Source organism: Malus domestica, chromosome 02 (assembly GCF_042453785.1).
Source record: "Malus domestica chromosome 02, GDT2T_hap1".
Classification (NCBI taxonomy): domain Eukaryota; kingdom Viridiplantae; phylum Streptophyta; class Magnoliopsida; order Rosales; family Rosaceae; genus Malus; species Malus domestica.
In genome coordinates this window covers 30,786,916-30,814,281 of record NC_091662.1, presented here as the reverse complement: position 1 = coordinate 30,814,281, position 27,366 = coordinate 30,786,916, and the positions used below count along the sequence as shown (strand labels likewise).

Here is a 27,366-nt window from a genome sequence, read left to right as displayed (position 1 = left end):
GCGTTTTTTCTACACACATTTATTGGGAGGGTAATCAAGTTGCTGATGCTCTAGCTTCTCGGCTGGTAGTACTTATTATTGGTGGGCCATTGTTCTAGATTTTGCAGCTGCCGCCAATGCTCATGACCTTGAGTTCATCCTATTTTTCATTTTCGTTGATGTTTCTTTGTTTAACTCTTCGCGGGTTTTGGCTTCTTCCCCCGCTTGTATTATTTTATTTTCACCTTTTCTTTATTAATAATTTTTTAGACAGGGGACGAGGGGTTGTTCTATCAAAGAGTTAGCCCTTTCTAATTGTTATGAACGAGAAGGAAGTAACCTACTTGTAGTTGATGGCTAATTATGGGGTCTTGGTTCTTTCTTTTCGCCTTGTGCGGGTTTAGACAATAAGGTCTAAAATTGTAATCTGACAACCAAGCCTTTTGCGTAGTCGACTAGCCTAATCCATTATCATTCTTTCAAACAAAAAAAATTATAGATTCAGAAAAGTCCTAACAAATACAGAGGAGAAACTTGTATGGCGTGAATACTTTACTATAGTGGCGTCTCGTGCTAATAATGCAAGTATATTGGTTAGTTTCTCTCCACAAAAAGGCACTATATATAACGGTGTTTCCATGCCATTCAAGTCCCCTCATCCACTTATTGTACAATATGGGATTAATTAAGATCATGAAGGTACGGTGTTCAATGCCAAGAATTGACAGCAGCAGACAAGAACAAATCGAGTAGAATAAACAGCAAAATATCATTTACCTTTGATTTGCTGGGAAAGGGAGGTCCATAAATGGTACAGTGGATTATGCGAGGGAGTGGGGCAACAACTGAACTTTCTTCCCGGACCAAACTTTAAATTTATTAATGGTTTCTTGGTGCCGTTTATCTTGGTTGTTTTCTCTAAAACCCACCGACATCATCAATTTCTGTGGACAAAACTCATTACTTGTTTTTCGTACTTTTTTTTTTGTGGTTGACAATTATATATATATTTTTTCTTAGAAGAACTCGATTTTCGCTATCTTAAGCTGTTGCTATCTTAAGCTGTTATTGGCATCCACAAAAATAAATAAATCGTTATTGACACTTTAAAATAGTAGTCATGCACTCCTTCGTTATTAAAAACGCAAAAACGATAAAACCGGCTGAAAATGTGAGAATAGAGTTCAAGGAGAGATGAAAGAGGTGTTGATTGATACTATAGATGGTGTGAGGTTTTTGTTCAGTGGATTGTTCTGAGGAATAAAGCTTTCCTCTTTGATGCACTACGATAAGTTCAAACTCTATCATTTTTAGTTTAATTTAAATAACAATATCATTTGTAATAGAAAATGTATGCTACTTTACTTCTCTCCTCCATATTTCTTTGAAGACTTCTTGTGTTATTAATATTATTGGAAGGTATTCCTCTTCACTGATAAGTGAGAAGTCTTAGGTTCAAATCTCGCTAAAGGCGAATTTGCACCAATTTATTGCTAGTCCATTGTGAGGTTAAGCACACCCCCTCTCCTTAGTGTAGATAATATCGATTGTTCAAAAAAAAAAAAAAACCGGATTGAAAAAAATGGCAAAATATGCTCGCCCTATTATATAATATCTAGTATATATTATTGTCGGTATTACGTTGTCACAAATCTTAGAAAATTTTGATGAGAGTATGAATATGCTTATAAGTTGGACTACTTCTCATATTATCAATCGGTTTTATGGTAAAATTCCTTTATGATACCAGAGCAAGATATCTCGTGTGTGAAGCTAATGACCACAAGTACTCACATCATCCGTTTGTGTTGTCCACGTACGTGCTAGACTTGAAAACTTGTCACAAGTGAGGGCCCGTGTTAAGAGAATGAATCCCACATCTAAAATACAAAGAAACCTTGCATGTGCTTATAATTATCTAATTATTAAAACCTTAACTTTTTAAAAAAAAAAAAACTACGTCTCCATGAAACCTGAACTTTAACTTTCTTCATGAACCACGTCTACATTCATGGAGAAAGCTTTCCAAAAAGTGAGGAAGTAAAGATAAAGTATCCTCCAAGGATCTCCCTTTCAACTGTCCCCCAAACTCTGAAAATACTCATCTATCTCTCTCTCTCTCTCTCTCCCCCCCCCCCCCCCCCTCTCTCTCACAAGCCATGCAACTAGTCATTCAAGATTTTCATGCATTATTTGCTTCAATTTTTGTTCTTTGAAACAAAAGCTATATGATTTGAAAGTTGTTCGCACCCCCACCAGGTTTTTTTTTTTTTTTTTTTTTCCAATGCATGCATCTCCACGGCCATAGCTTCGGTCCATTTGAGGTCTTCGACAGAGCATCCGGCAACTTACTAGCAACATATACAGCATTGAATACACCATTGTATAAAGAAAATAAAGTAAAAAATGGCGTCGGAATTGGCCCGAGATCATGGATCAGCTGTGAGCAGCGGGAGGAGGAGCCATGGATCAGTGAGCAGGAGAAGTTGGGCGTCCACGAGTTTTCGCGAAGTGTGGAGCAATCAGGGGGATGTGTTCCACCGCAGCGGGAGAGCAGACCAGGAGGACGAGGAGGAGTTGAAATGGGCAGCGATAGAGAGGCTTCCAACAATTGATAGGTTAAGAAGAGGGATGCTTAAGCATGTGTTGGATAATGGAAATGTTGGTTATGAAGAGATCGACGTTACCAATCTCGGAAGGCTGGACAAGAAGAAAATCATGGAGAATATACTCAAGATTGCTGAACAGGATAATGAGAAGTTCCTTCAAAGGCTGAGAGATAGGACTAATAGGTGGATGATTCATACTTTTATATGGTTTTTTCTTTACAGATATTTGTGGTGATAAATACTTTTTATCTGGTGATTTAGAAGTTGGAAACTGTGTTTGATTTTGTATTGACAGGGTTGGGATTGAGATTCCGAAGGTTGAAGTTCGGTTCGAGCATTTATCAGTTGAAGGGGATGCATATGTTGGAACCAGAGCACTTCCTACTCTGCTGAATTCCTCCATGAATGCCATAGAGGTACTTTGTTCTGTTTTCTGCTTTTCTGTACTTTTTTTTCTTTGCATTTTTCTCTGTTCTTTCCCCTTTTTCTGTAAGATTGCAAATCCACGATTATATTTATTTGTAATCATATGTGCAAGGATAAAGCTGTATATAATTTCATCTTCAGTTTTTGAGTTCTTTGATCTGAAAAGGGTGAATCGTTTCTACCTTTTTTTCTCGATTAGTGTAATATGGAATTTTTCGAGCAAATTTTTTCTGTGGTAATATGATTGTATACAATAGTGAATTGTAGTAACAGTTCGTACTTCTAAAGATTGTGTTTATTTATACCTAATAGAAACTGGTAAGTATGTGTGTGCATACGTAGTATGTATGCGTCTACTGAGAGAGAATATTTTGTTCTGCTATTCTTAAGTTTGTGTTTTGTATGAATAGGGGATTCTTGGACTCATTAAGCTCTTCCCGTCAAAGAAAAGAGTAGTCAAGATACTTCGTGACGTGAGTGGAATAGTTAAGCCATCACGGTAATGTCTAATTCTTTTCAAATTTACATGTTGAAATTGGTTGTTCTTTGATTCCTAGACTGACATTGTCAATCAGACACCCAGATGTTCTCTAATAGGCAAACTTTTGTCGTTCTTCTGATTTAATATGACCGATGTACTAAATGGATTGACTGTATTTGTTTAACTCGTGCTACGTACTATGCTGATTTTGTTAGCGTTTTCCAGAATGACACTACTTCTGGGACCTCCAGGATCAGGGAAGACAACTTTCCTGCAGGCACTTGCTGGCAGGACGGATAAGGATCTAAGGGTGCGGCATCCTCCTTCCTTTGCACACTAACAATGTCTTTCATATGTTAGGCAACATCGCCCCTCAGTCTTATTGTTCATCATGAAGCATGCAAATGCTGAAATATTACAATAAGTAAATGTTTATGATTCTTGTTAGTTCGACCGGTTTTGGAAATTTTTATCATGAAGATTGCACAAACTATTTCTGTGAAGTTCAGTATCTCACAAATAATAGTTCTAAATATTAGAAATGTTAACTTGATCCCCATCATATAACAGGTATCCGGAAGGATCACTTACTGTGGTCATGAATTTTCAGAGTTTTTTCCTCAAAGAACATGCGCGTATATCAGCCAGCATAATCTGCACAATGGTGAGATGACAGTAAGAGAAACGTTGGATTTTTCAGGAAGATGCTTAGGGGTTGGAACCAGATACGAGCTACTGGCGGAATTGTCCAGACGAGAAAAAGAATCAGGAATTACACCTGATCCTGAGATTGATACGTTCATGAAAGCCACAGCTCTGGCAGGACAAGAAACCAGTTTATTTACGGACTATATTCTGAAGGTTAGCTTGTTCTTGTTGGTTACTTATTTTTTGGATCACACACATGGAGTCTAAAATTGGTACTAACTAAGAAACTTTAACAGCTACTTGGATTAGATATTTGTGCTGATATTTTAGTGGGTGACGAGATGCGAAGGGGCATATCTGGTGGACAGAAGAAGCGTCTTACTACAGGTTTGTATACAATACACAAAAATGCAAGAGAAAAACACTTAACGGACAGTTCATAACACAACCCTGTTTTCTAATAAGAAGCTGGTGCGGATGAATGCAGGAGAAATGTTGGTTGGACCAGCAAAAGTTTTTTTCATGGATGAAATATCAACTGGTTTAGACAGTTCGACAACATTCGAAATTGTCCAGTTTATGAGGCAGATGGTTCATACAATGGATATCACCATGACAATCTCTCTTCTGCAACCTGCACCTGAAACCTTTGACCTTTTTGACGACATTATCTTACTTTCAGATGGTCGGATTGTTTACCAAGGTCCACGAGAGAATGCACTCGAATTTTTTGAGAGTGTAGGTTTCAAGTGTCCGGAAAGGAAAGGAGTGGCAGACTTCCTGCAGGAGGTTATTTCCGGAAAGGACCAAGAACAATACTGGTTTAGGCAGAATGAAAATTACCGATATATTAGCGCATCGGAATTTTCAGATTATTTTAGAAGTTACCAAATTGGTCAAAATCTGTCTGAAGAACTCCGGATTCCTTATGATAGATCTAAAACTCATGCAGCTGCATTAGTGAAAAAAAAGTACGGAATCTCAAACTGGGAACTCTTCAACGCGTGCTTTGCAAGAGAGTGGCTCCTGATGAAGCGGAACTCTGCTCTATACATATTCAAGACTAGTCAGCTCACAATCATGTCAATAATTGCCATGACAATTTTTTTGAGAACAGAAATGAAGCACGGTCGATTACAGGATGGGGGGAAGTTTTATGGTGCACTATTTTTCAGTCTCATAAATGTAATGTTCAACGGGATGACAGAGCTAGCAATGACTATATTCAGGCTTCCTGTATTTTTTAAACAGAGAGATGCATTGTTACACCCGGCATGGGCTTTTAGCTTACCAATTTGGGTCCTCAGGATCCCCGTATCACTGATTGAATCAGGATTATGGATCATTCTTACATATTACACCATCGGTTTTGCTCCTGCAGCTAGTAGGTATGTGCCCAAAAGCGTAACTAACGTGTGTGTACAATGCTATCTTTATTGTTTAGATACGATCCACAGATGATAACGACTTCTTTAAACTATTCTCAGCAGTACATTTGAAATTGATGCAGGTTTTTCCGCCAACTATTGGCATTATTCAGCGTGCATCAGATGGCCCTATCACTCTTCCGCTTCATTGCAGCTCTTGGCAGAACACAAATTGTTGCAAGCACACTTGGCACCTTCACACTGCTATTGGTTTTTGTCCTCGGCGGATTCATTGTTGCCAAAGGTTCACTGCGCTTTTAGTTGTCCCATCTATAGAATAATGACTCAAGTTTCTGTATTAGTTTGTTATATTCCTGTATGAATGAAAATGTTGTCTTCTCCGTTTCATACAGATGACATCGAACCATGGATGATATGGGGCTACTATATTTCTCCTATGATGTATGGGCAAAATGCCATAGCCATCAATGAATTTCTTGACGAAAGATGGAGTGCAGTGAGATCTCCTTCCTATTGTCATTTTATGTCCGAGGCCACGTCTATTCTCATATCTGACTGACATTATTATACTTTTTCTCTGTTACAGCCGAATATTGACCCGCGAATCCCAGAACCAACAGTTGGAAAGGCTCTCCTAAAGGCCAGAGGCATGTTTACAGAAGAGTACTGGTACTGGATATGCATAGGAGCACTCCTCGGGTTTTCCCTACTTTTCAACATCTTGTTTATTGCAGCACTGACTTTTCTGAACCGTAAGCGATCATTTCTCATGACAAGCATTATTTCAGTTATGTGAATAAGATTTTGAGTTCAATACTGCTTTCAAAACCGTTTGCAGCTTTCGGAGATTCTAAATCTATTATTTTGGAGGACGATGACAAGCAGGGAAGTAAAAAGCAGCCAATCTTGGATACAATGGGATCCACAGAATTGAGTTCAGCATTTACTACCCCAATGCTTAAAGGTTCAAAAGATACAGAGTTATGCATACTGCAAATGTTTCTTTTAAAAAGAAGATAAAGAAAGCATGCTAATGATGATACGATGTGAATAACTACAGGTATTGATATGGAAGTGATGAAATCTACAAAGCGAGGAATGGTGCTGAAGTTTCAGCCTTTGTCACTTGCATTTGATCATGTGAACTACTATGTCGATATGCCTGCTGTAAGTCTTCTATGTATCTTTTTCGGTACGCAGCATCACATTATGGTGAAATTGTTTAAGTCCATCCCCCATGAATGCTGAGAGCTGTTAGTTGTTCATCAGGAAATGAAACGCCAAGGAATTGAAGAGGATCGCCTCCAATTGTTGCGAGATGTTAGTGGTGCTTTTAGGCCTGGTGTTCTAACAGCATTGGTTGGCGTCAGCGGTGCAGGAAAGACTACCTTGATGGATGTGCTAGCAGGAAGGAAAACTGGTGGTTATATTGAAGGAAGTATCAGCATTTCCGGTTACCCAAAGAACCAAGAAACCTTTGCTCGAGTTAGCGGTTATTGTGAACAAAATGATATCCACTCTCCAAATGTAACTGTTTATGAATCTCTCGTTTACTCTGCTTGGTTGCGTCTTGCAAAGGAAATTACGAAGGAAACACGACAGGTATCTTCTTCGACACATAACTCATTGTTGATTTTATCATTTTTTTGTGACATTCAAATTTGTCAATACAGGTTTTTAATTTCTTCCCCCACAATATATATTTATCGTAGTTTTCTCCTTTCTGACATGTAGATGTTTGTGGAGGAAGTCATGGATTTGGTTGAGCTAAAACCTCTGAGGAATTCCTTAGTAGGCCTTCCTGGAATAGATGGTCTGTCAACAGAACAGAGAAAGAGATTAACCGTAGCTGTAGAGTTGGTGGCGAATCCCTCCATAATCTTCATGGATGAGCCGACATCAGGTCTTGATGCAAGAGCTGCTGCAATTGTAATGCGTACAGTGAGAAACACTGTGGATACAGGTCGGACGCTTGTCTGCACTATTCATCAGCCAAGCATAGACATTTTTGAAGCCTTTGATGAGGTATTCGACAATCTCATTGTCCGAAACTAGTGGCCCGAGTCTTGCAATTTGTAGTTTTTGTTTGCTACTTGCTTTAATTCAATTTGTTTTCCTTTTTTCCTCACAGCTTCTGTTGATGAAGAGAGGTGGACAAGTGATTTATGCCGGACCCCTTGGCCGCTGTTCTCAAAAGCTCATAGAATATTTTGAAGTGAGTATTACTTGTGACATGGTCGTTAGAAATTGTTGAATTATAAACCCCACGCTACTTTCATTGTCAAACTAATGTCTATAACGTCTTGCAGGCTATTCCCGGAATTACAAAGATCAGAGATGGCTACAATCCTGCAACATGGATGCTGGAAATCACTTCTCCTGCAGTTGAGTCCCGACTCAATGTGGATTTTGGGGATATATACGCGAACTCTGAACTTTATAGGTAAGTGGAACATTTAGGACCGCAATTGTAACTTGCATCGTTGTGCATCCTTTTGCTAAAAGTTCTTCAGTAATACGCTAACACGATGTTTATATCATTTGATTTCTCCTTTCCAGGAAGAATCAAGAACTTATAACAGAGCTAAGCACTCCAGTCCCGGGATCCAAAGACCTTTATTTCCCAACCAAATACTCTCAGTCTTTTCTTACTCAATGCAAAGCTTGCTTCTGGAAACAACATTGGTCATACTGGAGGAACCCGCCATACAACGCCATCCGGCTCTTTCTGACTATAATTGTTGGTATTATTTTTGGACTAATTTTCTGGAACAAAGGAGATCAAACGTAAGACATAAGGTTTCTCATTTTTTTGTTAGAATCAAGTACAATAGACTTTGCTTTCGTATTTGTTGCATATTTCTAAAGTTTATTGCAAAATGTTATCCGAATAGACATAAGGAACAAGACCTACTAAATCTAGTGGGAGCCATGTATTCTGCCGTTCTCTTCCTTGGAGCAACCAACACCGCCTCAGTGCAGCCTATTGTGGCAGTTGAAAGAACAGTATTTTACCGCGAAAGAGCAGCAGGGATGTACTCTGCGCTGCCTTATGCTTTTGCTCAGGTAAAAGAAGCCGAAACCTTTATATCAAGTTAGGAAAGTTGATGCATGAGTTCAATCAAAAGAAAACTTCATCTTCCATAGAGATATACAGTAAATTTCGTATCCCCTGCAGGTGGCGATTGAAACAATTTACGTTGCAATCCAAACTCTGGCGTATAGTCTCATCCTCTTTTCAATGATGGGGTTCACTTGGCACGTTGACAAGTTCTTCTTGTTCTACTACTTTATATTGATGTGCTTTATCTACTTCACATTGTACGGCATGATGCTTGTAGCTCTCACGCCAGGCCACCAAATTGCGGCCATTGTGATGTCCTTTTTCCTGAGCTTCTGGAACCTCTTCTCTGGTTTCCTCCTCCCTAGGATGGTAAGTGTCCCGCGCAAGCTTATAATATGTTAAACATTTTCTCATCACAAGTTATACACATGAATGCTAATCACTTTTGTGTGACATATATGAAAGAAATCATTGCATTTTATTTATATATATGCTGATGTTGCAGCAAATCCCGATATGGTGGCGATGGTACTACTGGGGTTCACCGGTGGCTTGGACAATCTACGGACTAGTGACATCCCAAGTGGGAGACAGAACTTCATTAGTTGAAGTTCCAGGAGAAGCTCATATGTCAGTGCAGATGTACCTCAAGACAAGATTAGGGTTTGAATATGACTTCCTCGGAGCCGTCGTCGTGGCTCATATTGGTTTCGTGCTCCTGTTCTTGTTCGTCTTTGCCTACGGTATCAAGTGTCTCAACTTCCAAACGAGATGAGCAAGTATATCGAAGTTTTTACCGCTCCATATTTATTTGTTCTTGAAAAGTTGATGAAACAGCAGTGAAAAGTTTAACTGAGAGTTGCATTAATACTTGAGAGAGACGCCGCATTGCTGGGTGGTATATATTAAAGCTAAGGATTGAGTACACTACAAGGCACGATATCCACCAGAGACATTCAACCATACAAGTAAAATAGATTAAGACATCCAACCATAAAAGTTGCATGTTTTTATATACGCTTTTAAGTCTCATTTTGTCGAGAAATTTTTATGTGTACCCGGGACACAAGGTAGTAAATCATGCGTTATAATATAAGTGGACGACATGGTTATTATGTTATGATACATTTCTCAATATCCCTCCACTATTATGACACATGATATACCACATTGTGTTCTAATTACACTAAAAAAATCAAATGTAATAATGTAAGCACATTTTAGACTCTATATTTGAATATGATGACGGTTTGTGACTGCATATTTTTGGACTTATTAACAATTACTTATTCTAAAGTAGGGGGGAGGGCAGGCACTGTTCACGTTTGTTTTGATTTTGCTTTATTTACAACAATACCAGCCGAATGGGAGTGGGTTGGGAGGGTAATTCTCAAAATTTCAGAGGGTAATTTTGTCCATATGGTTTAGCAGGGAGCCACTCGATTTCACGCTATTTACAACAAAACCGTGAGGTTTGGGCTGGTATTGGGGCTGGGGTGGAAGGGCAATTTTGTCCTCTGCGTTTGAGACGGATTGGGGTGGGTTTGGGTTTGCTGTCATTCAGTGAGGGTTTCGGGGATGGGAGGCCATGCCTCCGATAGAGAGAGAGAGAGACAGAGCGAGAGAGAGAGACAGAGAGGGAGGAGTGGGGATCTCAGTGCCATTGCTGCAGATCCTCGATTTCATGAGTGGGAGAGGGGGGACAGTCAGAGAAAAGTATGGGGGTACTCCGATCTCTCTCTCTCCCCTTCGTTTCTCTCTCTTAATTTCCTTTTGGTTTTGGAAATCTCTGACCTTTTGGGTGATCTCACTCTTCCTCTCTCTCCTACGCGAGCCCTTTCTCATCTCTCACTCTTCCTGTTTCTGTCCTCCTCAAACCCTAGCAGCCACAGCTCCATCTCTTCCGTTTCTCTCATCCTAGAACGGAAGAAATATGGAACATCAGGGCTCTTCCATTTGCTTCCACATATTTCTCGAGCTCCGGATCGCTAGCCTCCGTATGAAGGTTCGTCTCTCTCTCTCACTTTTTTTTTTTCAATTCGTGATCGAATTTTCTTTCCAAGAATGTTAGATATGTTGCTGCCTTCGGGAAGAATACCCTGCATTTTTCTGCCTTTTTCTTTTTAGTGATTTTTTTTTCCTGATGAGACTGCAGGTTTTGGATTTACTGGTCTTCGATTCCGCCTCCCCTCTCCTCTACCTGACCCTCCTTTAGGGACGGATGGACAGGGAGGGAGAGAGAGAGGGCAGAGAGCATGCTCTGCGTTTTTTGGGGTTAACGGGTTACCCCACGGGGTTGCTGAGCAGAGGATGTCTGAGGGAGGTATGGGAGAGGGGAGGGTTTTCAGTTTTGTCCTCTGATTCAACAGGTAAAACACTGTTCAGAAATCATTGTTTATTGTTTGGTTTTCCATTTGCTTTGTTAAAACTGTGATTGACATTTTTTTGTGTCAATAAAATTGTAATGGATGTTTATAGCCTGTTTAGTTGGGATTTTATTTGGATTAATCCCATCAGTAAAGTGGCAGTCTTTAAGTGAAACAGTGATTTTTTCACACTATGCTGATGGGTTTTTGTTCAGTGGGTGAAATTCTGAAAGGGACAGTATAATGAAAGGGACAGAGTTGGTTTAAGCTATTGCGAATAGTCTTTTCAAAAAACATCGCAGGTACTTCCAGATTCAGAGAACAACTAAACCTCTATTTGTTTCCTATAATTGTAAACTCAATTTGCAATTTGAAATCTTGATACTCATAGGTGGTCTGATGTCCCCAAGTTGATTATAAGCTGTCTTTTAAAATGTATCGTTTTTGGAATAAAAAGTAATTAAATTCTCTGTCGGTCATAAAAAAGTCTACTAAGTTCATGAAGAATATTGTTAATTCGAACTGATTCGGTATTGAATTTGATGGTATAGTTTTTCTGGTGGATCAATATTCATGGTTATGTATTCAATTTTGTTGTCGGTGGCTGTTTGTGAGATTTGGTTTTGTCTTTTTTTTTCCCCTATGTACAACTTTTGTAAAAATGAAGTGTTCGTTTTCAATGTTGAGATTAAATTCAAGTGTTTAGACTTCAATTGAAGCAGATTTGGTTTGGTTTCATGACATTTGAGTGTTTGCATTTTACTGCTACAATATTAGATTAAATCAAAATTTAGTTTAGAGATTGGAGTGATGGATCTTTAGAATTTTAAGAGTGAGAGATTTCAGAGGACTTGAAATTTCCTGTAAATTAGATGTGGATTTATGGATTTCTGTAAGATTTTTGAGAATTTTTTTTCTGAATTTGATTTATTTTTTTGATAGACTTATAATGGAATGGGACAATAGAGTTAGTATCAAAACCTTGCTGAGATTTTTCATCAAGAGAGGATCAGCTTCTCTGGGTGGCTTTTTTGTTTTGTGATTAACGTGTTTTTAAAACTTGGTTCCATGGTATAACCTATAAAACTAAAACTTGGTTCCATGACATAACTTCTCTGAGAACCAGGTCGTGCTTGCAAGTTTGCATATTCTGGCCACCCTTAATTCTCATTCATGCTAAATTACTGATCACAAATGACTGTTGTACTGAATTAACGTAGTTGTGATGAAATGTTACTTTCATTGTTCTGTCCAATGAAAGAAAACCTTTTCAAAAGGGTTTTCTTTTGTTATTCTCACACACCAAATGCTGCATTTGTGTATGTAATGAAGACATAAATGGTCATATGAGATTCTTATTCATCTTTTTATTTTATTAGGATATTTTGATTAATTTCAGTGGTTGTAAGGTAATGATAATACTTAAGTACTGAAGCAAGACCTTCTTTATGTGAAAATTCAAAGTAGCTCAGTAATAATTTCCACTGTTAACCATATATGATCATCCTTTGCTAATAATTTGTTAAATCTTTACGTCTACATATATACATATATATATATATATATATATATGTATATATGAAGAGATATGCACCACCTACCAGTAATCAATTGAATTATTTACAATTTTGTTTACCTTCTGTTTCATATCTTTATTCCTTATTATCTTGGCTGTTCTGCAACGGGTTAACGATTTCGGTCATGCGGCCTTCACTGCACGTTGCAGTCACTTCCATCTCTGTTTTGTGATTCCTTTGATCTCTGCTTCCTCATGTTTTTTATCTCTGCTTTTTGATGTCCTCACTCATGCTGCTCCCAATTTCTCTAACCTTCCACAAGTAATTAAATCTCACTTTTTCTCAACTACCCAGAAGCCAAATATTTGAGTTTTCGTTGTGGTTTGTTACTTTACCGAATTTGGTTGTTAATTTTTTGGCTTTCAGTTTTCGAACCAGAGGAGAAAATCAAGTACATGGTTTGTCAAAAATTGACAATCAAAGAGTCTTTCAGGGGTTTTAGACTGTATTTCTTAATCACTATGTCATTAAGTCTGAATCGGCAACATCAGCCATGATTGCTTCCTACAACTTTTCAGAAAGTTAGACAGAGTTTGGGTTATTCTGTTATGGGGTCGAAGGAAATGAGGGACTATGAAATAGGTAATAAGTAATCCAAAAGATGAGAGTTTGTGTTTTTGTGTTTGATTTTGCTATTGCCAGGTCGTCTTTGTGTGTTGTCTTTCAAGACAACTATTAAATAGGTCATGAACAGGTTGGATGAGTATAAGAAGTAAACAAACATATTGAATTTAATTACAATTATAGTATAACCAAAATTATGAACAATGATTGATACATATTTCGTATTTTTTATGGTCCATTTGTGTTCTATTTGGTTGTATTTTGCTGGAATTTCATATAATTTGATTTGGCTGTGTAACTGATTAGCTTTTTTTTGTAAAGCTTCACATTTTAAACATAATTGTAGTGTTTGCATATTAGATCCTATGCAATGTAGTTGATGATAAATAGTGATTTTCTTTTTTGCAGGGTTTGAAAACCTTTTCTTCTTGGTATTTGGTGCATCTATGTTTGTCTTCCAAGATCTTCTGTATGAAAGGTAACTGATTTAAGGTTTTTGAATAATTAACTTTGATTTTTTGCTGGCTGTTTTGCTTGCGTTTTCTTAGATCGGACTAAATGTTAATACTAGGTTTATATATAGTTCTGTTCAAATTGAAATTTCAATATGGTTGATTTGTTTATATTAAATATTTATTGCATTATTTTATTATGTGTGTTATATATTTATTCTTTTGTTTTTTTTTTCCTTCTTCTTTGCATTTTTTGGGGTTAATTAATGGGTAATGGGCTTCTCAATCCGTTGTCTAGACTAAAGAAAAGGAGGAAGGGGCTCTCAAAAATTTCAGATCCGAGAAAATAAAAAGGTATAGATCTTCACCTTTATCTTTATTAAGTCCAAATAGGATGGATCCGTGAAACTGTGAAAGATAATATGTGAATAACAATTTTTGTGTCTTTGTTCTTGGTGTAGGTCTTGAGCAGCAACCAATATCAAAGGAGAAGAAAAATCAGAAGGGAAGAGGAAGACGATGGAGAAAAGAGATGGGGAAGCTGCAAAGAATTGGGGGATGGGGTGCGGAGTGAGCTTCACGAGAAACAAAAACCAATTGGGGGTGGGGAAGAAGAAATGAAAAAGGAAGCATACCTAGCCGCTGGGGTCAGTTTGTTTTTTTATCTTTTGGTTCTATGGTTTTTAGTTTCGTCTGCTGCAAATTTTGATTGTATAAATTGGGTTTGGGTTTTTGTTGTTGTGAATACATATGTGAACATATAATCTACCCCCAGGCTCCTCCTGGGTATTTTCTTAATCTTTATTTTCCTCCATCTGACTTCTGTTTTGTTTGCAGGTTTGATGCTCCCAGAAAAGCTGATTCCAAGTGAGTTTCTGTTTTCATTTTCCGTTTTGCTGTGAATTTTCTTCGATTTGATTGAACATCTCGATACGAATAGTTGATTTTCAATTTATCCTTAATTTTCTGGAGACCTGTTGGTTGCATGTACAAGAAATACTTTTATATCACGTTTCAATTTCAAAGTTGTTTTGAGTTAATAGTAGATTATCTCCTGTTGCAATTTCAACGATGAGGAGATCACCAAGTAACCCTATTCTAATTAGTATGTTTTGTGATATGGGACCATTCATCCCACTGAATTGATTTCCTTGCCGTTTAGTAAACATATTAGTAGCCCTAAAGTTACATTTTCACTGACAGTGCCATCAAATTTAATGAACACAAGTAGCGATAGCATATCAAAGTTAGAATTTTCCAAATTTTGAATTTTAGATTTTATTTGATTCGTCTTAATGTATGTTTAGAATTGTGTTTGTGGAGGTGATTTGAGACGGATTTCAAGCTGGGTTGCTGAGATTCGATTCAAATTGGTGGATTTGGGTGAGAAACTAAGAAACCCTACTATGTTCTTTCGTTTTTATGAGCTGAGATGGACATGCATATGATTCTCTTTGTGAGATACAAGAGATTGAGGAATTTTTATAGTATGGTGGCTAGCTAAGGAAATAAACAAAGGGATAATTATTTTGTTCTGGGATCCACAATTTATTGCAAAGTTGAATTCTCTTGAATTTTTGTTGTTTAATATTTTGTTCATGTATTTGAATGCATTTTTAATTTCAGCCGATCTATTTGAAGCCCAGTTCAATTTGATGGAAATTCATCAGATAGCATTGGGTCTAATTATTTCCTTTTAGTATTTCAGGTGGTGGTTTTTTTTATTTTTTAATTTCTATAGGGGAGTTGCATGTGTCCATGTCAGGTTCATAAGCCAAAGGAACCATTTTTCTGGATATATTGAAATAGTAAGAAATTTTTCCTATTTTAACATATTAGTTTTTGCTCAGTGGGATTGAAAATTGGGATTTTGATGCGGTTTTGTTATTTTTGTGGTCAATTTGCAAATACTTAATCTTCAATCCTTTGTAGTAGCAGCGATCACCACCTGTTTGATGAAAGATACCAGTGAAACAATTGTTAATGTTTGGGAACCAACATAGCTCCTTATTTAGGGTGTTTGTTTTTGTTTTTGGTAGGAGAACGATTTGGAGCAATCGACTCAAACTTCTGATCAAATAAGGTGAGTTCGTTTGTTAGTTGGTTCTGTGAAATGCAAACGTGTTCCATCTTCAAATAAGGTTTAATTTCCTCAGTTTTTTAGTCTTTCAGTATAAAAAAGTGTATAGTAGTGCTATGCACTTTTTTTTTGTTATTATCAATGCAGCTGTTGAGCTGCTTATTCTCAAATTTTTTAAAGAGGGCCATTAATATAGTACAAGTATTTTTTATTTCCATAGAAGCCAAGGATATATGTAATTGTATGTTGGTTATATGAGTTTGTTTGATAAATGACTTTTAGTTTGTATACTTACATGGAATTGTGCAAGGTTGCCGCTCTTTGCCCCCTTTCGATTGTGATCGAATTTATTGTTTTGTTCTTTCTTATTGTAAATGTCATTTTGTTTGTAAAGTATAGTTTATAAACTACTTCTATTTACTTTTTGAATTTCTTTTTTGTTTATGTTGTCATTTCTTGATTTTAGTTTCTGTGGATTTATATGGTTTTGATTACAGAAAGTATTGTCAATGGATGAGAACTCTTACAAGCAAGCTGCAAATCTGTTCAAAGAAACCAAGATCTGTTAATATCAAATGCATCAGCCATTGGCAACGGAATAGTAGGTATTGTTGTTTCTCCATTCTATAGTCATATTAATAATGGTACAATGAAATAATGTTTGAGGTGTTCTTTTAGAATCCTTTTGCTGGAACACTTGCTTTAATATGGATTTGGTCTAATTTAAATGCATTTCTATGTGCTGCTTGAAGAAGCAAAACAATTCTGGTTTGCTTTTGTTCTGTACTCTGTAAAATCTTTGAGCGACAAGAATTCGGATAATTCACAGAAGAGTTCTGATGATAATGGATTTTCTCTCTTCCAAATTTTGAGAGCTGCAAAGCTGAAGTATGTTTCCCAGTCTCCTTTCTTTCCTTTAGCTTATAATTATCTGCTCATGAATTCTTGGCATCTTATTTTCTTCTACTTATTGGGGTGTTTTACAGCATCATAGATTTTTCCAAGGAGTTTTCTTAGTTTGTGTTCAAGGTTGGTTCAATTTTGAGAAATATTTATGGTGTAGATTGGGAAAACAAACTTGATGTATTAATTTTTCATTGATAGTTTATGCTTGAATTAGCCGTGTTTTTATGTATTCCAGCGTTCTTTTTTCTTGGAGTTACTCAATCCTATACTCATGATTTGAGTTCTTAATTTTTCAGGCAAAAGAGTTGCAGGAAAATTTTGTGTGCTTGAGCCTGTTAAGCAAGTGAGTTCTTTCTTTTGCGAATTGTGAATACATTTTTGCAATTCTATTGGGTCCAGTCAGTGTGCCCCTCCTTCCATCCCCAATGGTATTCTCTTTTTTTAGTCAATCAGAGCAGACCACACATATTTCATCTAATTATGACGCTCCTAATAACGTAATCATCCATCGTCAAAACATTCCCAATTTATTTACTAATTTTAATTTTGGCTTTTAAGTTTGGGATTTGGTTTTTAATATTTATATTTTTGTACAAACTTGATGGTATGAAGGGGTTTGATGATTTATGATTGTATGAAAGTTGTATGGTTCAAAAGATGATAGCATTTTGTTCTAAGAATTGGGAAACAGTTGCTATTTGAAAAAGGTTGGTTTTTCAATTTTTTTATTTGTGCCCTTTTAGTTGTTTGAATGAACTTTTGATGATGTAAATCAAGCTAAATTGAATAGATGTGTTTGTATATTGTATTTGGTTTGTTTAAGTGGTCTTTTTTGCTGAAAAATGTAATTTGGTTTTGTGGATCAAAGTTTTCAGAGTAAGAAAATTACCTTGGAGACAGAATTTATATATGAGAACTTACATTTATTTAGAGTTTTGAATTCATCTTTATTCTATGTCGGTTATGGGATTGACAATTTTCGGCTTAGTTTTGGCTAAGAAAGAATTAGACTGTTACTTATTAAGTTGAGTTAGGAGGATTGCGGTGTCGAAAATTAAGAAGGGTTAGTGCTATTGTAATGGCATTTGCATTTGTTTTGAACCTAAAAAATATTTGGCCCTTTTCTGTACTGAGATCCGATGACCTGAGATTATCGAAAAGGATCCATTTATTAAAGTAACAATGCAGTGGTGGTGGGAATAAGCGTTCTCATGTATCTATGGATGTGATATGAATCGGGTGGATGATGTTGAAGCATCAGTAAAAAAAAAACAAATAGGATCTTAGATATTTTACATTAATCCATACATTAGTGCTTGAAAGATTGGCTTATGAAACAAGAACAACACACTTTTTAAGCTTTTTTGTTTAACTGTTAAAACACGTGTCTGGCTTGCATGACATATATTTTGCCATCTTAACTTGAAGAGCAATATAAGTGTTAAATGCATGTTGCTTCTGTTTCTCAAGAAACAGAGCATTTTTTTGCAACTGTATCTTTTATAATCAGCTTGGTTGAATGTATATAAAAGTTGAATTGCTCATCTTACCGACATCTTTCACTCATCTATCCCTTTTGTTCGTTCATGATTATGTTGAATTTTTTTTTTTAGGTTAAATGTCTTATTCATGTGGTTAAGGCTGGTGCATTGAAGTCCCGCAGCAACGCGCGGGCATTTATGCTATTACTTATTCTAAAGTAGGGGGGAGGGCAGGCACTATTCACGTTTGTTTTGATTTTGCTTTATTTACAACAATGCCAGCCGAATGTGGCTGGGTTGGGGGGTAATTCTCCAAAATTCAGAGGGTGATTTTGTCTTTTGAGGTCAATTCCTCCCCCCTCGATTTTGCTTTATTTACAACAAAACCGTGGGATTTGGGGCTGGGTTGGAACGTAGTTATTAAAAGTTAGGAGGGTAATTTTGTCCTGTGCATTTGAGACGGATTGGGGTGGGTTTGGGTTTGCTGTCATTCAGTGAGGGTTTTGGGGATGGGAGGCCATGCCTCCGATAGAGAGGGAGAGAGAGAGACAGAGCGAGAGAGAGGTGTGGGGATCTCAGCGCCATTGCTGCAGATCCTCGATTTCATGAGTGGGAGAGGGGGGACAGTCAGAGAAAAGTATGGGGCCTGTAGTTAACGGGACACGAGTCTCAGGAGTAGAACCCAACCAGCTCTCATCTCTCACTCTTCCTCTCTCTCCTACGCGAGCCCTCTCATCTCTCACTCTTCCTGTTTCTGTCCTCCTCAAACCATAGCAGCCACAGCTCCATCTCTTCCGTTTCTCTCATCCTAGAACAGAAGAAATATGGAAAATCAGGGCTTTTTCATTTGCTTCCACAGATTTCTCGAGCTCCGGATCGCTAGCCTCCGTATGAAGGTTCGTCTCTCTCTCTCTCTCACTTTTTAATCTTATATATATATAACCTAATATTATTAGGACAAATAGAACATTTCATCTGGAGAGATTTTTTTAATTGATTGTTGTAAAATTCGATTCTTGCTAAATGCTTTCTTTATTTTTTGCTGATTTGTGTGTGGATTTTTTGTTTGATTTCATTTTTGGTTGCAGGAAACGTTTATCTTCTAATTTTAGGGTTTTGTTTTGGGAGTTTGCAAACGCTTTCTGGGTCAGGTGTGTAACCTATCATTAACAATTTTTTTTTTTTTTTATAATTAAAATTGAAAGATTGCTGAGGAATGGATTTGCCTGCGGTTATATAACTTATCTTTAACCATTTTCCAATATTTTTTGTGTTTTAATTAGAATTCAAAGATTGTTGAGGAATGGATATGGCTACGGCTTAGTTGTGAATTAGTGGTGCAGCGGCAACTCCTAAGTTGCTATTTAGGTAAAATATCAGAGCTCCCCCAATTTGAATTTTCAATTCTGAATTTCAATTTCTAGGGTTCATTTCGATTTGGGTTTTTTTTGGAATCTGATCTTTCTTTGGTATTTTTGTTTATTCCGTCGTCAGTCATGGCCTCCTGAGATGAAAGAGCCATGGGCGTGCATGGCTGCTACTGTGTTTGCTTAGTGTGAGAGGCTGATTTGCTTTTGGGTTTGTGTTTCTCTTGCTAATTTTGGATATGTTTGGATTTTTTTTTTTTTTTTGCTGGGGTTGTCATTCTTTTAAATTTTCTATGAAGAGTTGAATATTTGTGCCTGTCCAGGGTTTAGGTTTCGCTGAAATGTTCATATCTAGGATTAGATTTAGAAAAAAAATTGGGTTTTGAGCTGGGGCTTTTTTGCTTTTTGCTAATTCCATTGTTCCAATCTGCTTCTTACTTATGAAGATAATGTATTTTCCTGTATATTGTTTTCCCTTTTTTTCGTTGGTATTTTTGGTTATTTTCCTGTATGTTGCTTTCCTGTATATCAAATTTTATTTATTCATTTTTTATATGTTGTGAGCTGTTTTATGATTCAATCCAGCATCATCCACTTTCACAAAATAGGTTGCTCATACTTCAGTGGACACAATTTTTTAAGGTTTTTCTTAAAGTCTTGGTGTCATGTTACATTTTGAGGAAAGCTTCCATCTCTACGTGAATCACTGGCAAATAGAAAAACAAACTGTCTTTTCAACATTCAACGTTGTCATTTGCATCTTGACAAATTGTCTTCAGTTTTTCTGAGAACTTCAATAGCTGAATGCAATTAGATGTAGGTTGATTTTATTTGAATTTTGTTTCCTTTTAATAAAATTTGCAGAATTCTGGCCAAATAGCCCCTTTAGACAAGATAGTTGAATTGAAGGAGAAATATAAGTTTCATGTGTTATTGGATGAGAGTAACTCATTTGGTGTGCTTGGAAAATCTGGAAGAGGTAACTGAATACTGTAGGATTCCGGTATTTTTAGAAACCCGTCTTTTTTTGTATCTCTCATAACTATTGATCCATTACCTGTTTGTGATTTCTGGTGGTGTGATTTTGCAGGTTGAAAAAATAGATATTATTACTGGTGCAATGGGACACGCATTAGCCACAGAAGGAGGATTTTGCACTGGAAGTGCTAGAGTCACCAATCACCAAGTATGTTTACCGAATACACACTTTTAACCATTTATATGATGTCTCTGTTGATAGATGAAATTTTTAACAAGCAAATGACTTTCTTATCTTTCTATTTTAGTGAATGCTTAATTATGTGCTCACAATCACTTATGTGCATGCATATATTAAACAAAAAGCGTCAAAAGTTTCTAAATGATAAAATTTTGGGATATGGTATTTGGCAGCGATTGAGTAGCTCTGGGTACGTCTTTTCTGCTTCTTTGCCCCCATATCTTGCGAGTGCTGCCATTACTGCCATTGATATCCTCGAGGAAAACCCTGGTCTGATAACAAAGCTGAAGAAAAATATTGCCATATTATGGAAAGGTATGTTCTTGATCTCTTATTCACTTGCATGTAGTTTGATGTTCTTTATTCTGTATCTGGACAGTTGTCAGCGCCGTGGTGTGTACTCATCACTTGATCAATTTCCTTGGCATCCCCTTTGCTTTGTGAGATCACTTACTGCCTGCCTTGCATTATGATGCTCTTGATTGAGAAATGTGACGTGATGTGATGTGGTGTGCAGGATTGTCAGCTATACAGGGCCTCTCATTCGCTAGCAGTCCAGAATCCTGAATTGTCTTCCTCAGACTACAGAAAGCAGATTCTGTGAATCCTTTTCTGTCCTTTTCTGCCTCTCTACTTTTAATTGTAATGGTTGTGGTTATGCAGTTGTTGAAAGAGCATTCCATCTTTGTGGTTGCCTCCAAAAAGTCATCGCTTGATAAATGTCGTCTTCCATTAGGAATTAGATTGTTCATCTCCGCTGGCCATATGTAATCCGATCTGTTCAAGGCAGCTGCATCCATGAAAGGTGTTGCAGAATTGGTGCTAGATTATATAACCAAGCAGATTGTCATTTTCTGAAGGCGGTATGTCTTTTTAACCAAGCAGAATTGGTGAAAAATTGAACCCAATAGAATATAGAAAATGAAGTGTTTAGAAAAGAATTTTTTTCAATTCAAGTTGTCTTTTTCTTTCTGTTTATTTAACTTCGGATTGGCTGCTTTATTTGTTTTTCTAGATTATATATTTTGATATTCTCTAAAAACTTATGTATCGTCTACCGTCACCTGCTTCTGCTCCTCAACTTGCTTCATTTTTAATTTTCAAACTTTATTTTTTACATGTGAAAGCAATTGATTGCCTTCTTTTGGAAAAATGCTAATGGAAAACTTTTTCCCCGTTTCTAAATGATTCTCATCTGTTTTTTTGCAGTTTTCTATAGAGGTTTAGTTGAACATGGAGACAATAACCGATTGCTTGAAGGCAGGAATGTCTGGTATTGCTCACCTGGTATGTTTAATTTTCATTGTTCATCTGTCTGATTACGCTTTTTATTTTTGCTATCTCCCTTCATCTATAAACCGTCTGAGACTTATGTATCTCCATTTTGGCGATACAATTTCTTCATTGTGGAGATAATACTGTGTGATTGTTTTGCTTCTGGTAAATCTTTTATCTATTTTCCGTCTGTTCCAATTTGAATTCCCTTTTTGGATTTTATATGCCGTTGATTTTACTAATTAAAGTATATAATTCCTTTGACACCCTCCGTGTATATATAGTGGCAATTTTACTTAAAATTGTCTTAAACCTAGACATGGATGATCATAACCTTGATGTACATGTGATTTGCAATTAGATGCGTTGTCTTCTATAGTTATTTGTTTGCCCTAAGGTTTTATACGATATACTTAGTTTCTTTTCTCTACTTCAGACCAAGCAGTACAGTGCACGGTAGATATGACAGATTATATAGTGTGATGAATTGCTTGCTACTACAGATCTTTTTATCGACAGATATACATTGTATTAATCGTGAATTCCTTCGTGTGACAATAGTTGTGCTTTTGTGTCTGCATTATTTATTTTGGTTATGGTTTAATTTAATAAGATTATTATTAGAGGTTGAGCTGTCTTTAAGGTTTAATACATTACATAAGTGGGTTAGGTTTTTCAACTTTAAAATTGTTTTGTTGTAAACATGCAGCGCCCATGCTCACAAAGTCCTAAACTAATTTTATTAAATTAAGGAGTTGGCAAACCACTTACAAAATTATGGACTCAAGGAATTAAAAAAACTGGTCCATTTCCTACTATCCTAACCCGTCTCCCCCAACCATTTTCTGCCATCCATTAGGTCCTTTAAATAATTAATGTCTTAAGTCTTGCATGACCAAACTTTCCACTTCCCATTTTGGGGAGAGGGAGAGAGAGAGAGAGAGAGAGGGAGAGAGAGAACCATATGGGGTATTCAGGATTTCAGGGAGAGGGGTAGGGGTCATGAGCAGAGGCTACTGAGGATGATGTGTGCCGGATTTTGTGATCATTTCCTAAGATAAGTTCATTTTTTAAATTGGATTCTTTAATGTTAGATTGGATTTTCAAATTTTTTAGTACATTAGGTCCGGTTTTGGCGGATTCATCTCTCTCTTTATTCCCTTATTTGTTTCATTTTCTCTAATTTTGGGGATTCCCTTTCTGTTCAGTATGTTCTTTGTTTTAAGGTCAGTTGGTTTTTTTTTTTTTGGGTTTTTTTTGTGGGTTTTCAGTTCTTTAATTTGTTTAGTTGTTGTTAATTTTCCGTAATTGTTTCCCCTAATCTGGATTGTTAAGTTTTCAACGGTTTTTTTTTCCCAAAATCCACATGAACAGAGCTTCGGTGCTAAAGGACACCTGGGTTTTATTTTGTGCTGGAGTATATAATGTATTTAGATTGGGAACACAATCTTTGTTGAGTTCTTTTTTTCCACTTTTGCTTTTTTCCCCTTCAATCGTTTCAATTAATTGTTGTTTTAGTATAACTATTGCTCTCTAAGCTGCGAAATTAGGTGTAAGAAAATCTTTTGTATACTTATATGGAACTGTTGATTTCCATAGCAGCTAAGGATATGTATAATTGTATTCTGGCCTTTTGAGTCTGTTGGCTTTTCTGTTTTGATCAAAATTGTTGATTTCTTTTGTGGAATTGGGTTTTAGCCTCGAATTGGAGACATGGGTGCTTGAGAACGTTTAATTTTTACACGCATTGTAAAGTGTTTGTAATTGTAAACATGTTTGAATCTTATACTTTCTATTTTTTTCCTTTTTTTTGTTTGCTTTTTTTTTTTGGTAGCAAAATGATGTAAACTCGCGATTTATGGTGGTTTTGAATGGGTGACTTGCTCTTATAAAGTTCTGGAACATAAACTGCTTTGGAGCCAGCAGCACTCAGTAGCCAGAACAACGGCCTTTCTCTCCCTTATCGGAAAAGAGGTGCTTTCAGGGTGAGCCACAATGCTCTTAATTTTGAGTAATGAGTTTGTGTTACTTTGCAGATCTGCCCAACTTCCCATTTAGTTTCTTGGAATTGTTATTTTTATATTTCCAATTATATATTTTAGTGCTTTTATGTTTGTCGTTCCGTGCTGGCAATTTGGAAAGCTCTAGAAACAATATAATTCTTGGGCTAATGTGAAGATTTTGTGTTCAATACTTTGTTTCTGTTTTTCTATTTGCACTTAGAAAAACAGAGGATTGTGGTTAATTATTGTGCTGTGAAGCTTCTATGTTTTCTTTTTATGCCCAAGATTGACCTCTGCTGTTGAAAAGTACTTCCAACTCTCTCTTTCTCTAAAAAATATGATCCAGTGTAAAGTTTGGTTGTTTCTCTCTCCAGAAACTTATATTCCATATTGCACCCATCAATTGTAATCATCCTTGATGTTGATGGTTTTGTTCATTTATTTTGTTTCAGAAATAAATGCCTAAAATTTTGATCTCTGTATTTCAAAAATAAATGCCTGATGTTTTGATCTTTGTGTTTCTCTCTCTAGATTAAGCTTAATCATTCTTATTCTTACTAATGTAGAAGTGGGTTGAGTTCTAATCTTTGCTTTCTATTTTACTGAAATTATTTTCTGATTTCTGCTATTAATTGCTGCTGAAATGTGACTTTTGTTATTACTTTTTTATCCTTCATATTTATACCGCTTTTGGATTCCATTCGAATTAAATAATGAAGTTAATCTTGATATGAATTCTCTCGCAACAATAGGAGAAGATATTGTAGCAAATAATCAATATTGAATTGAACTTGGACTGAGAGATCTAAGGATATGGGAAAACTAACTAACCATACCAAACAGCATAAAAAGAGAGACAAATTTCAAACAAGAGAGCGTACCTGAACAAGCCATATGTTTCAGATTGATGTCTGTTGAGTAGTAGAACGATGATTTAAGAACTCCCAGGAGAAACACGTATAAACGATCGAGCAAATTTATCAAACTCCATGAGGGACAAAAATAGTGTCATTTTAATTCTTAAAAAGAAGTTGGCATTGGATTGGTTGTTTACTAATTAAGATACAGATTGAAAACCAACCAGCAAAGATTATGGTAATTCACTAATTTGAACATAAACCAACTTTGAGAGTGTCATTAACCTGTTCATTTTATTTTTCTGGATAAGAAACAAACTGTCATTGAATGAGATCTTTGCTTTTGTAGTTTTTACTTGCTATATATACTGGGTCATAGTGGATAGCTGGGATAACCTCACAATAAGTTTGTATTCTTCTTCTATATAATCAATTCTATAGCTGTTGTTTTTCGTGATCCATATTTGCATTCTACATGTTATCTTTGTGACTGACTTATCAAGTCACTAAGCAGCAAGCGGATGTGCTGTTTTTTATTTTAGTCAAAGGGAACAAACTAATGGTCTAAGAGATTGCCTAAATGGATCCTAGAATAGTCAAAAATGCATAAAAGTTTGAAATAAATTGAGATCCAATATTATGAGTTGATTATCGGTACCATACATAAAACAAAGGAGTTCTTCTTGATTCAAGGGTGAACCATTTCATGAAATTATGATATTCTAAATAGTGAATTTGTGTTTTCAGGTAGACAAGAAGCTAAAGCGTAATCAAAGCATTTGTCGACCTATTGTGGAAGGTGAGATGCCAATTTTGTTTCCCAATACTTGATCTTTTATGGAAATTGTAATATTTTATATTTTGAAATTCTAAACTGATTGTCCTTCACATGTTTTATGTAAATAGTTACACATCTATGCACAAATACTCACAATCAGTTCATCCAAATCTTGGTTATTTAAATTCTTAAGAGATGCCTTTGTTGATTTGTGATTTTGTTGGATTTATTCTGGTAAAATGTGTTTATTTGCATTGGTGCATTTAAGGGTGTGATTTCATTCTTGCCGCCTTTTTAGTTCATCTTTCTGTGCAAATTATTTATGTCGGTTGTCGATTATAGTTTGAAAGCGTAGGCCTCCCCGAAATTACTTAATTTAACAAAATTCAAATAAAAAATTAAAAAAATTGCATCATTACAAAGCGTAGGCATGGGACTTACAAATGACTCCTTTCAAGTGGTCTGGGCATTACATAGAGAAAGGCAGCTAAAGCTTGCATGGGTTATCACTGGTGTCCTCGAAGCATGCCATTCTTTGGGTGTCATGCATTGGGACTTAAAGCCAGAGAATTTTCTATTTGTCAACCAGAAAGAGGATGCACCACTTAAGACAATAGATTTTGGGCTCTCTGTGTTCTTTAGACCAGGTATAATATCACATATATGGATTAGATTTGTATCTGGAGCCCATATGGAGCTAATTAGGTGCAAAGATTATTGACCCTAAATTGTCATAAACCTATGAAATAAGATATATGCTTTCGATTCATTCTTGAGCTGGTATTTAGTTGGTTTTTGGTAGAATTCTCTTACTATTTCTTCCCATGCCGTTAGTTTACTTTGATGAGTGTAGGGTTTTTTATTTTATACTTCTAGATTAAAATGGTACGATTCTGCTTGATGATCGTGGAAGCCAGCGATTCTGCTTCTACGAAAACTGCACCGATGTCGTTCCAGATCACTACTCCAAACCTCCCGCAAACTCCAAAGCAGGTTTATGATTTTTATTTTTTTTTAATATTTCATTTCCTCCTTTTTTTAATTTTTGAATTACAAGAAAAGTTTGAATTTGAGGTTCGGATTTGAAGATTACTGCTGCTTATAGTTTTTATTTGGTATTTCATTGTTTAGCTTACGATTGTCATCAGTTTTCTTAGATTGATGGAATGTTTTTATAAGATATTGCTTTTAGAAGGTTATTATGTTATACATAAATATACTTTATACTGTAATGAAATTTTATATGAATAATATTTCAATCAGAGAGATACACGAAGATAAAGACAGGTTGAGCAATAATAGCTATAAGCCACAAGCGATCAAGTAGTGTATTTTGTGTTTCCCTTCCTCCATTGGTATGGGTATGCTCTCTGTCTCAGTGTTGTGGGGTGAAAAGTTATTTGAAAATAATGGAAAGAACATTTTCTGCATCGTGATTCTTTAATTGTATGATAATGTTTCCAATGTTTTAGATTACATTGATCTGTATTATTTTAAAGTATATATGAAGATTAGTTTATAGGTGTATGCACTTAAATTGGATATATGGTATTTTTCAGATTATTTGACATACAATTGCATATAATCTCAATATTTCTCATGCAATTTTTGTCTGAGCTTCAGAATTGTTGAATAGGATAATTCATACTTGGATAGCTACATCAGCATAATTGGAGTTGAATTTGTAAGCATTTTGTCAGTTTTACACTACTGATTCCTTTGATTCAACTCTCATCTTACCAACATCTTTCACTCATCTATCCCTTTTGTTTGTTCCTGATTATGATGAATTTTTTTGCAGATTAAATGTCTTATTCATGTGGTTAAGGCTGGTGCATTCAAGTCC

The 27,366-nt window shown here is 36.1% G+C and overlaps 2 protein-coding genes across 27 annotated transcripts; both read left to right on the top strand.

Annotated features, from left to right (window-relative positions):
* Positions 1-1,926: 1,926 nt before the first annotated feature.
* LOC103408565 (pleiotropic drug resistance protein 2-like) lies at positions 1,927-9,612 on the top strand. The gene is made up of 20 exons (XM_008347407.4): positions 1,927-2,771; positions 2,884-3,004; positions 3,425-3,513; positions 3,721-3,805; positions 4,066-4,356; positions 4,440-4,530; positions 4,631-5,531; positions 5,654-5,814; positions 5,924-6,027; positions 6,118-6,283; positions 6,370-6,495; positions 6,592-6,698; positions 6,801-7,133; positions 7,266-7,556; positions 7,663-7,746; positions 7,841-7,974; positions 8,091-8,318; positions 8,426-8,597; positions 8,710-8,964; positions 9,101-9,612. The coding sequence occupies exons 1-20, from the start codon at positions 2,386-2,388 to the stop codon at positions 9,368-9,370; spliced, it is 4,395 nt and encodes a 1,464-aa protein (XP_008345629.2). The 5' UTR covers positions 1,927-2,385; the 3' UTR covers positions 9,371-9,612.
* Positions 9,613-10,025: 413 nt separating this feature from the next.
* Positions 10,026-27,062, top strand: LOC103418473 (long chain base biosynthesis protein 1-like). Of its 26 annotated transcripts, none has more exons than XM_070809351.1 (26): positions 10,026-10,600; positions 10,751-10,964; positions 13,511-13,580; positions 13,853-13,908; positions 14,016-14,201; positions 14,392-14,421; positions 14,862-14,937; positions 15,255-15,362; positions 15,594-15,637; positions 16,132-16,239; positions 16,387-16,522; positions 16,621-16,663; positions 16,837-16,883; positions 18,881-18,917; positions 19,110-19,172; positions 19,305-19,389; positions 19,516-19,599; positions 20,253-20,391; positions 20,479-20,574; positions 20,781-21,047; positions 21,125-21,249; positions 21,344-21,470; positions 21,817-21,894; positions 23,717-23,867; positions 25,490-25,541; positions 26,397-26,752. In XM_070809351.1, exons 18-21 carry the CDS (start codon positions 20,314-20,316, stop codon positions 21,209-21,211), a joined length of 528 nt encoding a protein of 175 aa, XP_070665452.1. In that variant the 5' UTR covers positions 10,026-10,600; positions 10,751-10,964; positions 13,511-13,580; positions 13,853-13,908; positions 14,016-14,201; positions 14,392-14,421; positions 14,862-14,937; positions 15,255-15,362; positions 15,594-15,637; positions 16,132-16,239; positions 16,387-16,522; positions 16,621-16,663; positions 16,837-16,883; positions 18,881-18,917; positions 19,110-19,172; positions 19,305-19,389; positions 19,516-19,599; positions 20,253-20,313; the 3' UTR covers positions 21,212-21,249; positions 21,344-21,470; positions 21,817-21,894; positions 23,717-23,867; positions 25,490-25,541; positions 26,397-26,752. The 26 variants fall into 26 exon arrangements, with proteins under 26 accessions (XP_070665452.1, XP_070665480.1, XP_070665476.1 ...); XM_070809379.1 differs by adding an exon at positions 11,177-11,263 and having other exon boundaries at positions 19,516-19,576; positions 20,253-20,367; positions 20,781-20,922; positions 21,125-21,470; XM_070809375.1 differs by adding an exon at positions 11,177-11,263 and having other exon boundaries at positions 20,253-20,367; positions 20,781-20,922; positions 21,125-21,470.
* Positions 27,063-27,366: the final 304 nt, after the last annotated feature.